General features: G+C 29.2%; 1 protein-coding gene across 1 annotated transcript in view; it reads right to left on the bottom strand.

Moving 5' to 3' along the window:
• Window positions 1-2,216: 2,216 nt before the first annotated feature.
• Window positions 2,217-15,333, bottom strand: part of LOC123295322 — a gene marked incomplete at its 5' end in the record, with an annotated part of 33,285 nt that continues 20,168 nt past the window's right edge. Inside the window, 9 exons of the mRNA XM_044876629.1 lie at window positions 2,217-3,395; window positions 3,475-3,588; window positions 3,935-4,064; window positions 6,167-6,543; window positions 7,929-8,135; window positions 9,372-9,678; window positions 9,777-9,923; window positions 11,078-11,244; window positions 13,456-13,704. Of these exons, the coding sequence (XP_044732564.1) occupies window positions 2,292-3,395; window positions 3,475-3,588; window positions 3,935-4,064; window positions 6,167-6,543; window positions 7,929-8,135; window positions 9,372-9,678; window positions 9,777-9,923; window positions 11,078-11,244; window positions 13,456-13,704 (2,802 nt within the window). The remainder of the gene's footprint in view (window positions 3,396-3,474; window positions 3,589-3,934; window positions 4,065-6,166; window positions 6,544-7,928; window positions 8,136-9,371; window positions 9,679-9,776; window positions 9,924-11,077; window positions 11,245-13,455; window positions 13,705-15,333) is intronic.

The following is a 15,333-nucleotide window of genomic DNA, read 5'->3' as shown; positions in this document are numbered from 1 at the left end:
AGTATGTATTTATAAATTTGCGATTTAAGGTATATCGCGATAATAGTCTCGGCCAACTTTCAACTAAAATATTAAAATTCCCAGGTGAGAGAATATTTGGTAAGTAGGATAAATAAATTCCTTAATTTCTTATCAGTACATAATATACAACAAAGTCGCTTCTGTCTGTCTGTCTCTAATCCCTATGTATGCTTATATCTTAAAAACTACGCAACGGATTTTGATGCGCTTTTTAATAAATACGGCTAATAGGTAGAGTGATTCAAGAGGAAGGTTTTTATGTGTAATACATGCATAATATAGTTGAGAAAGAGGTTGAAAGGGATGTGCTTCAAAAACCTCAAAAGTTGTGCATCGATTAAGCTTCAATATTGACAAGATATACAACCAGCTTCAAGGATTGTTTTTATTTATTTTTAATGTGGGGGGAGGGTAAGGTGGAGCGAGAAAGTGGGGATGGGTAATCGAATATTTTCAAATATACCCAAGCGCAGTATCAAATAAAAGAACATGACGTGTACATTACAAAACTGAAACGCAAGGGTATATGGAAGGATGGGGTGAAAGTGGGAATGTTGCCCATTAAAGCGGGTAATTCACAGCTAGTTTACCATAAAAAACCGCTTTTACTGTCAAAATTATTCCATTTAAGAAAGAGCAAGAAAGACACAAATATAATTTCCAGATTCATTTTCAGGAAACCCCAATTATCAGAAAATTTGTTCCCTTGAGATATGTATTTATAAAGTAAAAATCTATCATTCTTTAGATTGTAGAGATAAACTTAAAAAATTTCTTTTTAATGCGATATACCTCAATCAAAATCGAAATCGGATAATTTTGGTAACTTCAGTAGCATTAAGTAATCGAAACAATCAATTTTTATTCAATAAAAACATATAGAATATATTTTTTCGAACAATAATAAACTATTTATATTTATTTAATTTTGATAATAATTTTCAAATATATATTTAATAAAATTTAAAATAATATTTTGGTACAATAGCATTTAATTAAAATTAATTAAATTTAATTGTTGAATATTACAATTATAATCCACAAATATTTTGTTTATTTTATTTATAATTAATATATTAAATGTGAATATTTAAATAATGGATGGAATGATTTTTCAAGTTTTAAATAATTAATTGTGATAAATTAATTAAAATAGTTACAAATAAACAAAATGTGTTTTTATAATTATAATTCATATATTTATACATGGCACTAAAAAAATTATATATCACAGATATTGAATAAATAAGTTAGTTTATTTTTTACAAATGTTTAAAGACTAGAATCATTAATTTAATTATTTTTTGAAACATTATTAAAGATATGTAGCTTGAACATAATCAATAAATTAATCGATGTTTGAAACTCTTTTGGTCGTAATGGGATACTTACAAATTAATAAATGAAAATTAAAGGTAAAAGTTTTAAAGATGATTCGATTAATAACACGTCTTTAATTTGAGTTTGGAAACACTTGAAATTGCTAATACGTTCACAGGCACTGTAATCAGTATCGGCCATGGCTGTTAGACGCCATTTTTAGTCTAATGTACAAGAGGGAGATCAAAATGTATATAATAGGCATCCATTTTCATAAAATCACCTTCAACTTGCTATCTTGTGACCAGATTCTGATTCCAGTTTCTGGTCTTGTTACCATTGTAAAATATGAAGAAAATAAGTTTTTTTTTTTTACAAAAATATCCATTTTCTAAAGTCCTTTTCTTACAGTAAAAGGACTTTAGAAAATGGATAAAATTTTGAACTAATTTTGGACATCAAGTTCATTTGAATAGCCGACCAAAAATAGCATGCTTTTGGCTTGATCTAAAATCAGTAGTTTTGACCTCAGGTCCCATCTTTTGTCTTTCTTAAGACTGTCGAGTGTGTCAACCGAATATTTTCAATTTTTTTTAGGTGTTTGAAAACTGAAAATATTACTTTTAATTTAAATAAGGCTATTATTTTTCTTTGGTCACATACTAATCGAATCAACTTACAATCTTAATCCTTTAAACAAAAGCCACTTTGGTTTATTGTCTACAAAAATTAGAATCAAATCACAACTATTTAAGGACATTAAAGAACACACAATATTTTTTGCCAGCATTACTAAAACACTGAAATTTTAGTTTTTAAGATTTCAATTTTTCATCCAATTGACTACACAGGTCAGGATTTGAGTCTATTTTTTTTTCGTGAAATTGTTATAAGTTTTAATTTATTAACTTGGAAGCATCGATAATGAAACAGAAGTCTAAATCACACAATTAACAAACAGTTTTTGCTATACTTGCATCCACATCTTCAGTTTTTATTGTATTTGATATTTCTTCATCTTCGTCTTCTTCACGAATTTGACCAATGATGTTATGACTTGGTGGAGGTTTACTAGGCTTTCGTAGTGATGAAACCGGTTGTGGTATAGGCGGAATATTTTCTTCAGTTCGATTTAATAAATAATCTAAATCATGTGAAATTCTATCTAACATACCATCCATATTATCACCATTTTCGGCAATTTTTTTACCTACTGCACCTTCAGGTTGCCGTCGTTCTGAACCCGAAGTTGTTGACGAATCTGACATATCCTTAATTTCTATTTTTGGTATATTTATATCTGAGTTTGTTGTTGATTCCGTAACACTAGAATCTTCTAAATCTAATTGAGTGTCCTTACTGTTACAAGGAAGCGCAGGAGGTGTTGATGATTCTGTAATGGGTTCAACATCTACACTACATAAAACGTTTGACGGCGCTTCCACTGAAATATTAGCTTCGCCAATGAAATTTGTTTTTGGCGACTTCACTAAGTCTAATTCAACACAAACACGCGTTGTCATCATTTCAGTCGCTGGGGTCATTATCGTATAGTCTCGTATATAACATTTTCCAGGATTTGGACGAATTAAAGTCGAATTTACACTACCTTCTGGATAATAGTATCGTACATCCGAAGGATATTTTTTATTTACATCAATTTCAGCTACGTAATCACCATATTTAACGTTACGTCGATTTGGTATGTGCACCAAGTCGATATAATTTTGTGACGTTTGAGGTGGATAATGTTCAAGATCAACTAATTCTTGACTATCTAACAAATGTTGGGCTTGTACATTATTTAAATCATTTGGATACAATTTTTCAACAGAATTATCACTAATACTATGTACATATGTTTCAATTGTGCTACTAGGCGCTTCCGAATACCGATAAAAACCGGTTTTAGTTGTTCCACGTGCTTCAGACATAAGTAGTCCTTCGGTTACTTCGGTGGACGCATGTCCTGCGGCTGATCCACGCATTCGAGACGGTGGTGCTGAATCGGTTTCGACCTCGCCATCCTGTTTCGTAAAAACTGAAAAGGTGTCCTTAATAAATTAATAAATTTCAGTCACAATTATTTTATTTTGGTAAATAAAGTCACTTACAACTTAATGGACTGTTTACTGATTCAGAACTGTAATTCTCATCAATATTTTTATCTAAATGAAATCTTCGTAAAAAATGTAAGTGTAAAGATGATTCACATTTTACTATGTAACAAATAAATATTGTACTCCCCTGAAAAATAAAGAGAAAATAAATTTTAATTTTTGTCCCTGGATAACAGACTAGGCACTTTATCGGATACTGGAATCATTGCTTTCGAACATCTATCCTTAAAAATAATAAATACTACAGTAGTTCAAAAAAAAGGTCTTATACCCCATTTTGTAAAATCAGTCTTTTAGTGATTCTTATCGCCAGGCGAATACAATACTATAGTATTGTATATATACTATAGTATCCTATATATAGGATTACCCCGTCCAATTTTGAAAACTATTGAGAGTCGAACCTTTTAGGTGTTGGGAATTCCAGTAACCTATAAGGTGAATGCCTGGTAATTTGTGATTTAAATACTTACAACAATGACACATGATGCACTGAATATGTATTGATGGATGGGGTCGTGTATATTTACAAAAAGTATACTGGCAGTTTCCATACTAATAATACTTATAAAAATAAGGGCAGCTCTACTAAGCAACCCAATTCTAAAACGAAAAAAAATGTAAGTTAAATTTATTGTAATTATTAAAAAAATGTAGTATTAAAAAAACGTTTAAACAAAGGGATAAAGTTTGTATTTTTAATATTTTATTAGGTATATTGTGTCGAAATATATTGGTTCCCTCATGGTTCTTTGGTAAAGCCGTCATTTTATGTCATCGTCTGTGCTGCTATATTTTATTTAAAATAGTCTACAAAACAATGTTAATAAACTAATTTCAGCAAAACCTATTTTGTGAGATAAATTCACAAGTGAATATTTCTATACTATACTTATTATAGGAATAACGTGTATTTGAATAATGAAACGGATCCTAAGGAACATTCCATGGTTTAACCATGAACGTGAATTAAAAATAGAGAAAATCTTATTAAGGTAGTATAGCAATGTCGAAGTTATACCATTCTAGTCAAATCAGCAATATATTTTTTTTTTCAATTTATTATATAATTTTTCTCTTTTTTTTTTTAAGGTAGTTCCAGCATGAAATCACTTTTCGACAGATTTGGCCGAATTTTTTTTCTCGGGTTTATAATAGCTTTATTTATGAATTCCTAAAATTTCATAATTTTTGGCCGTTTAGATCGCGAGATATTTAAAGACAAAGTTCGCGATTTTGAGGGTCATGTTCCATTTAAAGCATGTAAAATGTCCGGTCTCTCCAACTATTTTTTATGATATTATTATATATTGAAGAAAAAGTAGAAAAAAATGTTTATACAATAAAATTCTAAAAAAAAAATTTAGAAATTAATTTTCACTTTCGAGATATTAATTTTGACGTAAATTGATCGAAATTGGGACGATGGCATAATTATTTCCCATTTTAAACCGTCAAAATTTCTGAAACTTTGGGAATTAATAGTAAGCATTATTAAATTCTTAAATTTAATTTTTCGTTAAATTATGTCGAAAAAAATTTTAACCATAGCTTTAGCATAGGAACTGCAGATACCATGCTGGAAATACCTTAAGGCATATATTATTAAAGATACACATCTTATATGGATATTGAAATCAAGTTTTCCGGTTCAATTAAAACCTCGCTCTAATTCATAACTGACAAACATTAGACGAACACTTATGGTTAGAAAGTTATTTTTTAAAAAAAGGCAAACATTTTTGGTTTGAAAATTTTTTTTGGAAACCGAATAGTTTAGACAGTAATTAATAGCAAAAATACTTTATATTTTTTCACGTTTCTTCACTCAATTTGAATAAAAATGATCTTTATAGAAAATAAAATAACTTTTTTGGAAAAGTATTTTCTAGATTCCGTAGAAGACATACGAACAAACAATTTTGGGTAAAGCTTTTCAGTTCATATTTGAATTGATTGAATTGTATAAATCGATAACAACTTTCGAATTTAAAGTGTTTATCTATCTATTTCTAGGTATGGAATAGAGTGAGCTTTTCGTTGAGCCTGAAAACCTGGGTCAAGTTTAATGTCTGCGTAAGATGTGCCCCTATAGATTCAACATTTTTTTGCTTGAAGCATTTTTATCGATGAAACTTTTTTTGAAGCATATGTAAAATTAAAAAAAACAACCTGTGTATACTTATACAGGGTGCTATTTAAGTTGCTTAAATATGGAAAAGTTATTTATTATAAGATTTACGAAAACAAGTTATTTTTTATAAAAATGTCTGCTTCCAAAAATATTAACATTCAGCTATTCACTTTTTCATCGAATATACAGGGTGTTACAAAAGTACGATAGGAATGATAATGATCATTTAGAAATGTAGACCATTTAGATAAGATAATAAAGGGAACGGTTCATGAAATCACTCTCGAGATATGTTAAATAATTTTTTAAAAGAACAATTACATGTATGGAACCTGAAGGTGGATACCTTGAGGAAAAAACGACTTGATCTTTTGATTAAATTAACAAAACTATGACCTAACTATACCAGCTTAAATTTCGATTATTTAATTTGTACTTGTCGTTTGTTTAAATTTTGATGGATTGCAGATATGCGAATATTCAATTCAACAATTATACCCGGATATTTTCTCTACGGACAGTAGGTCAGAGTATAAATCTACGTGATAAAATGAAATAAAAAAAAGCTTACCTTTTACTAATTGCTTTCGTTTTATCTAAATGTTTATCAATTAAACGATGTAATTTTCGCATTAATGAAAAATAAATGAATATAAATAATATGGTCATAATTGTAGCAGATGCAACAAATATTGTAAATATTAATGTACCATTAATTAACCACCATGTGCCCAATTCTAAATCCAATGATCTATATGCCATATGATTACTTAATACGGTTAATATTGGTACACCAGTAATAACACATACAACTGTTTGTTGTAAATGTTGTCCAACACGTGGTATTACAACAATCTCCGTGTACACAATTAATAATTTACTTAAATGTGATGACATACCAATTAATAGGAACACTTCTAATGCGGTTGCTATTGGTATGTATTGTTCCTACAACATAATAATATTATTTGATTTGTTACTTATCTTATTGTATTCAAACATCAAAGTGGAAAATGGTTGTAGGGCTTCTCTAATTGACGTCATAGGACTGCATGGAGGTCTATTATTCTGTTAATTCGTAGAATTGATTAATAGAGCCCGGCTAAGTGGACGTGCGATCTAAATTGTTTTTTAAACGTTCGACTACTGACTGAGAGATTGCGAGTTTGAATCCAGACAGCGCCATGTGTGAGTTATTATAATTAATGGGGCGATAAATGTTATCACACTGTCAGCGCTTGAATAAGAACGAAGTAACCGACTCCAACAACATCATAAAAATTTAAATTTAATTTAATGTATATTGGATGCAATAAAATTAATAAATATTAAAAAAATAATTAAAGTTATAAAAGGTTAAACTTTATTATTATTATTATTATTATTATATAGGCCTATGGCAGTTTAGTGGATGCGGTGGGTAGTTTTTCTCATTCGAGAAAACCCGAGTAGGTAAATACCAACTAGAATGATGGTATAGAAATATTGAACACAGAACTACAGAAGTGGATTTTCTGCGTCGTTGAATCGCATGACAAAGTAAAAGCAGTTGTTGATGTATTAAATTCGTTTCGCGATTTCTCATTTGAAGTTTGGCAGAAAAACTTTAAAGCTTTTATCGAACTTGAACTTGAAGATCCTCAAATTTTACGTATTCGAAAAATTTCCAAACAATTCAATTTAGAATAAACCGAAACTTTAAAATTTAAGACCCCAAATATTATTTCAGAAATTTTTTGGATTTCTTAAGATTGTCAACTTTTATAAAGATAGTTTTGACAGTGCAAGATTCTTAAGCGCCTGGTATATTGCCGGGGATTTCTGTTCACCCTAGACTGAAAAAATATTTCAAATCAAAGATCAGCTCCACAAAGTTGTTATTTTATATATGAGTTTGGATATGACCGACCAGCTCTATTTAGATGAATTAATTCATCTAAAAATTGCCTGATAAAAAAATCAAACACAATTATGATGAGTTCATTTCGCAAAATTTGAAAAGTGCAAGTGGAAATGGGGTTTTTTATTGTTGTATGACAAACCATTTTGAATATTTGAAAAATTTTATAACATTATTTCAACATCCATAAACATTCTCTTCCAGACCACATTCTGGCCTTCACATTCGCTCCTGCTACCACTAACCCGCACACGCCACCACTGAGCAGCTACCTACTTAGGTTGAGTATGATCTGTAGGGTCTCTCTATTTGATTTGTATATTCTGTGGGAGTTTAGGGGCAGGGAAGATTTTAGTTTATTTTAACGAGTTCGGAAATTTGAGAAGATTGTTGAGGTTTTCAAGTGATTTTTGGAAAAAAGGTGATGCATTACCTGATCAACAGGAGAATGAACAGCATAAATAAAAACAGCCATAGCTCCAGCAATTGATAACGAACATTGAAGTTTTAAAAATATTAACGATGTTCGATGGTGCCACCAATAAGGTATTAAAATTCCTAAGGAAATTAATGATAATACAAGGCAAATTATACAACCAGTTAATACGATAAATGGTTGTTCCTTTCGTGGATTCATTGTCTGTAAAACAAAAAAATATTATAAAAATTAAAAATAAATTAAAAAATTTGTTAGAAAATTAAGTAACAAATATTAAGGTCGTCATTTTAGTAAATTTTAAGCGGAATAATCAAATATACAGAAGACCAGGGTGTCGATAAAACTCAATTCTTCACCATACTCTCGCGGAGTAGAATAAAGTCATGCGAGAAACGAGAACGTGGAGGTGCTAATTGAGGTGTCTCACCTGTCCTCGCTTAGCCTTGGTCAACTTCGCTAAAAATGCCGGTTTTTGTACCCTCATTCTCGTGATTATTTGTGTAGTTCAGTAGTTATTGTCTTATATAAAACATTGTGACATGAGTCGAAAAGTAGCTATTGCCAAAAAACTGTTATGAGGCACCATTTTTCCAATATGGTGGCGTGATCAGCAAAGATACGAGGTGGCAAAGTTTGAATTTGGCAAGAATATATGGAAATCTATAAAAATACTCATTTCCAAAACTTCTGGAATACTTTCCAGGTAAAACCAAATGCTTTTACTAAAATTTTTAAATGATTTTTTTGCTTGTTTTGAGGTAGAGAACTGCAGGCACATTAAATAGTGCCATGTATTTTTGAAATACTCTGTATAGTTATTGCGAAAAACCTGCTATTAGGCACCAATATGGCGAAGCAATTGGCAAAGATACAAGGTTGCAAAGTTTAGATTTGTGCAAGAGTAAATTGAAATCTATAAAATTACTCATTCACAAAACTCTCGGAAAACTTTCCAGGTAAAACCAAATGATTTTACTAATATTTTTATATGATTTTCATTTTGCTTCTTTTAAGATAAAGAACAGGCACATAAAATAGTGCCATGTAATTTTAGAACCCTCTGTATATTGTTATTAAGCACCATTTTTCCAATATGGTGGTGCGATCGAAAAAGTTACGAAGTGGCAAAGTTTGAATTTGGCAAGAGTGCATTGAAACCTAGAAAATTACTCATTTTGAAAACTCCTGGAAGACTTTCCAGGTAAAACCAAATAATATTACTAAAATTTTGATACGATTTTTTTTGTTTATTTTGAGGTAGAGAACAGGCCCATAAAATAGTGCCATGAAATGTTGAAACACTCTGTATATATTCCAGAAAAAAAAAATTTAATTAAAAAAGATTTATTTTTGTAAACCCTTTTTCAAATTTAGAACACAAAAAAAGGTTTAATTTAAACCATATAATTGATATATAGTGAAATAAATTTTACATACTTCCGATACAATATGTCTTGTCCAGAGCACCGCATAAGTACCAGTTCTCGTACATGTACATCTAGTTAAACTATTATTTATAACACGTGTACTACAAGAATCTAAATCCCATGTGTGTTTAAAGGTAGCAACATCTGTAATAGCACACGTGACATTCCAACCTTGTTGTGTATAATTATCTGTTGCATGAACTAATTCTAAATCAACCCAGAATAAACCTTGTGTTGGTATTATACGATTATCAGCTTGCCCTATTTCAATATTTATTACTCTTGAGATGATTTCATATTGTAAATCAATTCCATCCCTTAACATACAGAAAAAAATATTATTTAAATTAATATCTATACAAACAAAAAGGACCAGTTTTAAGGGAATATAAGAAAGGAATTATATATGACTTACCTCCGTTTTGCAACATAGCGTATTGGTAGAAATTTTATAATGTTACGAAATGTAAGAATATTTAATGTAAATGAATTATTTCCAAATAAATGTAAATTGTTACTTTCGATACGAATATCGATTTTATCTTCGAACCAATTTGGATAACTGAAATATACGAAAAATCATTTATATACCATCATTCCACCAGTTTCATTTTAATCTATTACAGAAAACATCTCGTTAGGAAATTTCCAATCAAAAATTTACTGTATAAAAGTAGTCAGGGTCAAAGAGTACATTTAATGATGGTATGTTATTTGATCTACATCTTCTCTGCAAGATTTGCGAAAGCTCATAAAAAAACATTTGTTGTTTAAAATTTTTTTTCGAATTTCGTTAGCTTTCGGACAAAATGCGACTTAAAAATATATCATTGTTGCATTTTATTGAAAGAAAACAAGCATGGTACGAAAAAATTATTTAGTCAAAAGTTCCTAAGGGCAATAGAGGACAATTTTTTTTGGCCTGTGTCCACGATTTTTAAAAGAAATTCTAGTTTCAAAGGTATTTGACCATGATCATCAAATAATCTTAAAAATTTACCACGACTTAAAACTTATTAACGCAAACAAGTTATTAAAGAAGACATATTTATCTTGTTTGGCAAGAAAACTCTCAGTTTTCAATCCGCTTTTAGAGACGAAATAGAAACGTCATCTTCAGGAATCATTTTATTTCTTCAAGCTTTCCTGAAGGAGACCCTACATTTTTGTTATTTTTAACCATTCCTGTGACTACCGCTATTGCCAAACGATCATTTTCAAAATTAATAAAAACCTAACTAACGAATTCTATGGCACAAGAAGGCTACGAAATTTAGCTAGTCTATCCAACGAACATTCCATGGTTCGAAATTTAGACTTTGACGATGTCACCAACACTTTTGCTGAATAGAAAATGCAAAAAATACAATTTTAATAACAATCATTTTCTACAAAAACAAAATTTTGATTTCAGTGTAAAACGCTTTTAAATTAAGAGTAAAGATTATCAACTAATTATAATAGCATTTACGTACATTCTCTACGTAGTGATTTCTTATAAAATTAAAAAAACTTTTTTACGCTGGATGGGAGACAGCCCCATTCGATTCATTTCCCACGGGCATCGAACGATATAGTTACGCCACTGTTCGCAATTTCATCGTCAGATGTACAAGCTCAACAACTTTTACAGAGATAATTTTTATTGAAAACTTCCCAGAGGAAATAACGGCGGATAAAATAAAATGGGAGAGTAAAATTTGAAATTGGCCTTACCTTTTTCCACGTAGAGGAATATGCAAATTATGCAACGTTTGACTTTCCAGAGATGTAACATCTAAGACTAATGAACTCAATGAGATATGTTCTACATGTGGACTTCTCATTTGGCTGCCCCAAACTAAAGCTTGACTTCGTGTTAATTGTTGAAGATTTATAATATCCTGAAAATGAAAATAAAGTTTTTGTGGATAAAATTTACCATATTATATTTTATGGTTAAAATTATTATGAAGACATCAAATATCTAAGTTATTGAAAATATTTATAAACACTTTTGTTAATAACAAAACTTGAAAACATTTAAAACTTTTGTAAAATAAATATTGGTTTATGTTTCAAGATTTTTGTGTTCCAATTTTGTTTTATTAAAAAGTTTTTGAATTTATTATATTTTGTAGGCGTAATAATACTTTCGATTCATAATATTTTGTCTAAATTAAACCTAAATTGTCTAAAAAATAACATATTTAATACACATTGTAAGTGTTAAGTTTTACCATTTTGCCGGCCCACTATTAGTTTACAAGTCGAAAGCAACCCCTTAGCGAAAGAAAACCCCACATAATTATATATGAGAAAATTGCAAATTTGTTCTAGTTTAAGAATCTTTTTGTAGGCACTCAGCGCCTATAATTTCCGTTCAAGCTGTCAAGTTGGTAAATGTTTTGTTTACATATTTGCAATGTTAAGTTGTCTCATAAAAAATTGAAAAAATCTGAGTCGGCAAAAGTTTATTAATCATTAATTATTCATTCATTGTAAGGAACTATTTTTCACACAGCGTCCTCCATCGAGCATACTTTGTCTAATTCTACTAAGATATCGTGTATCATTTTAGCATTATATGCGCTTCCACCATTTAGCTCTTGTAAATGAATTTACTATTTCTTGCTTTGTTTCTTAGGCCACGATTCTTTTTATTGGGCCGATTAAACTAAAATGTATAAATGTTTTATAATAAAACATTTCTAACAATATTTTGTTTTTAGAATGATTTATTTTAACAAAAGAATCATGGTTTTGTAAATAGTTTTTGCCTAGAAAGTAGGTTATTTCCTGAAAAATGAATGTGCTATTATTTTCCTTAAATTATTGTTTACATTTTACAATATTTGTACGATTTTAAAATAAAATGATGTTTGATTTGACTGTTTCGTAGAATAATAAGACGAATAAAAGTATTATTAGTTTAATAATACCCAACAACTTTGTATATAATAATGTTTAACGAGATTGTTTAATTATCTTTATACATATATATAAAATATAAATATACTCGCAAACAAACATAATGGGTCACTAGTCTACCACTTGAGTATCTAGTAAAATATACAATTCAATACAATTAACTGTGCCTCAACAATAAATTATTACATATTTAAATGAATTGAATTATTAAAAATGATTTTTTCAAAGGTCAAACGTAGTAGAAAAAATAATGAGAAGTATCGTGGGACACCCGGGGCTTGCTTTAAAACCTACAAACTTGGAAAGGAATTATGATTTAGTGATTCAGTTTCTTTGTCAGTTGTAAATAAACATACATGTATTATTGTATCAAAACATTACTATTCTATACGTGATTCAAATAAATATTTTGTATCATTTGATAGAATAAGTTCTTCTTATATATTCAACTTCTAACTATTAAAAAAAGAATGATTCTCTTAACTTTTATTTTTGTTTAAGTTTTGTATAAAAATCTTTATTAGATTTTCTTGTTTGTTCTGTTCTAATTACTTGTAGAACACCTTGTAAAACAATTAGTAATTCGATATATATCTACATGATACTTGTTTTTAGTTCAACGAAATCGATTAAATTATTTAATTGGATACAAATTAGTTTGTTTTTAATTTTAAATATTTACAAAAGAATAAAGAAGTATTGTTACAAAATTAATTGAAATGAATTTAAATATAATTGGATTGTACAAAAATATAATTGGGATTAATATTATTTTATTAAAACCTCGAAAAGAAAACAAATAAATTTGCTTTCCATACTAATTATTTTATTGATGGAATCTGAAAATATAGACAATTTTGAAATATAACAGACTAGAAATTGCGCACATTGTACTATACAGCATACACAAACACATAAACATTCACACTGCTATAAAAATCTTTTGTTATCTTTTTTTGATACAAATTACATATTTTTATTATGAAATCAAATTTTTAAATTTTGTTTCTAATTTTGCGTACTTTATTTATACTAATATTCATGTTTCATGATTAGACAGGGTTGCATTACAAGTGTGAAATAAGACGGAAACAAAAAAAATGTTACAAAAACTTTTACTGAACTTTATAAAATTAAATACTTAATAGAATTACGTTTAAAATAAGTTAAAAAAGTTTTCTTACCTGTTGTTGAATGATAGAATGTTGACATAATAAAAGTAAATTAACAATTTCATATAAAGTTTGTGTTGCTTCTGATATCTCATTGGTTGATAACGTAACATTTATATATATAAATACATCATTTAATAAACGTAATACATTTTGACCCTCACCCGGGTATAACTTTCCACGTTGTTTTAAATACATCACACATCGTGATAATGTTTCAACTCCTGATGTATTTTGAAAGCCATAAGTTAAACCACGAAACTATAATCAGATCAGAGAGAAAGGCAGAAGTAAGTTTATGTAATTAATTTCAATAATATTATTACATAATAATATGTTTACCCTATATTACTATTACTTATGAAGATTTAAGATTTTAGTAGTTAGTTTACGCTACGGTAACTTTACATACAGAGTGATCGAAGTTATAATGGCAGGACTTCATGAAATGGTAGGTTCCGTTAAGTATGTACCCCAGGGAAATTTTGGCAAAAGAGCTTAATTTTTTTTTATATGAAGTTGAACTAAGTCTAAATTATCTAATCATTAAACATTGGTTTTATGGAAAAAACGGTATAGATGGATAATTTGTTTTCATAGATTTCTCCAAAACTGGTATGTGGAAATTAAAAAAAAATATTTAAATTAAAGTTAAAATATTAATAAATTATTGAAAAAAAAACCCGTTGTGCCCGAATAATTAAGGATGTATGAGCACGTTAGTGGGGACACAAATAAAAAAAATTACATATTTTCAATTTTGATGGTGAATTATGATATAAGTAAGAATAAAATTTTTCCATATTTTGAAAGTTACTCAAAATTGAAGATTATTATTAATTATTTAGCTTTCGATATTTCGAAAACCAAGGCAGGCATCGAAAAATTATTCTTATTTTTCGTCTATATTCATGAAGTTATAACAAAATTTATTATCAATGTTGAAAATAGAATACAAAAAATTTTAACTACAATTCTTGACTCGCCTTGGCCCTTGTAGCAAGTTAAATAATAGAACTTTCTTTATACCTCCCATTACCACTCTCGGGGAGTGTCCTTGCCGAGTATATCCGCCAAAGTGAGACGAAGAAGTGAAGTAATTACCACCACAATCTTGTTTTACTATGCGAGTATCTCATTGCTATGAGATGACATGGAAGTGGCAACAGGTAATGCGGTAGCTTTCTGTGTATTATAACACAACTTTTGAACTGAACTAAGTAATCAGGAAAATGTGGAGATGATACATGTCAGTACTCGCGAGAACATCTCGTGTTGCCTTTGACTCAGGTGCAAAAAATAGCTTTTTAGAGAAGTTGAACAAGGCCAGGTGAGGACAGATGATACACAATAAGAATTATCGAATCACTTTCGTGCCACCCAAAGGCTATTTTACGATACTTGACCTGAAAGTTGAATTTCCTGACCAGAAAGTAAGGCCTAGGGTCGTAATATACTATTTGAGAGTATGAACTAAAGATCAATAAAACAATGTTTTGACAATATTCACAATAAAACTGAAATTGTATCTAGCAAAGGACTCGGCTGTATGTGTATAGAAGAAGTATTATTATTTTAATATACCCTGTATAATACGTATTTAATAATCTCTCATGTTTACATCAAAGATAAAAGTAATTTTATCTCAAAAGCTAATAAATCTTACTATTAATAATCTTATAGCTTATACATGTTGCTCCGCTATAATATTGACAAAAAGTTTTGGAGTATATGCACGGTATATGCACTAGCGATGGCTTCACACAAAATACTCAGTGTGTGATCAGTTATTTAGAATATTTCTACCTACTGCACTTGTTTCTATTATAACCACAATACTCTACTATAGTAGAGCACTAAACATTATCATTTTTCATTGAAACTATGTGG

Source organism: Chrysoperla carnea, chromosome 3 (genome assembly GCF_905475395.1).
Source record: "Chrysoperla carnea chromosome 3, inChrCarn1.1, whole genome shotgun sequence".
In the NCBI taxonomy this organism is placed as follows: domain Eukaryota; kingdom Metazoa; phylum Arthropoda; class Insecta; order Neuroptera; family Chrysopidae; genus Chrysoperla; species Chrysoperla carnea.
The sequence above is the reverse complement of the archived record's forward strand: the minus strand, read 5'-3'. Positions and strand labels throughout refer to the sequence as shown.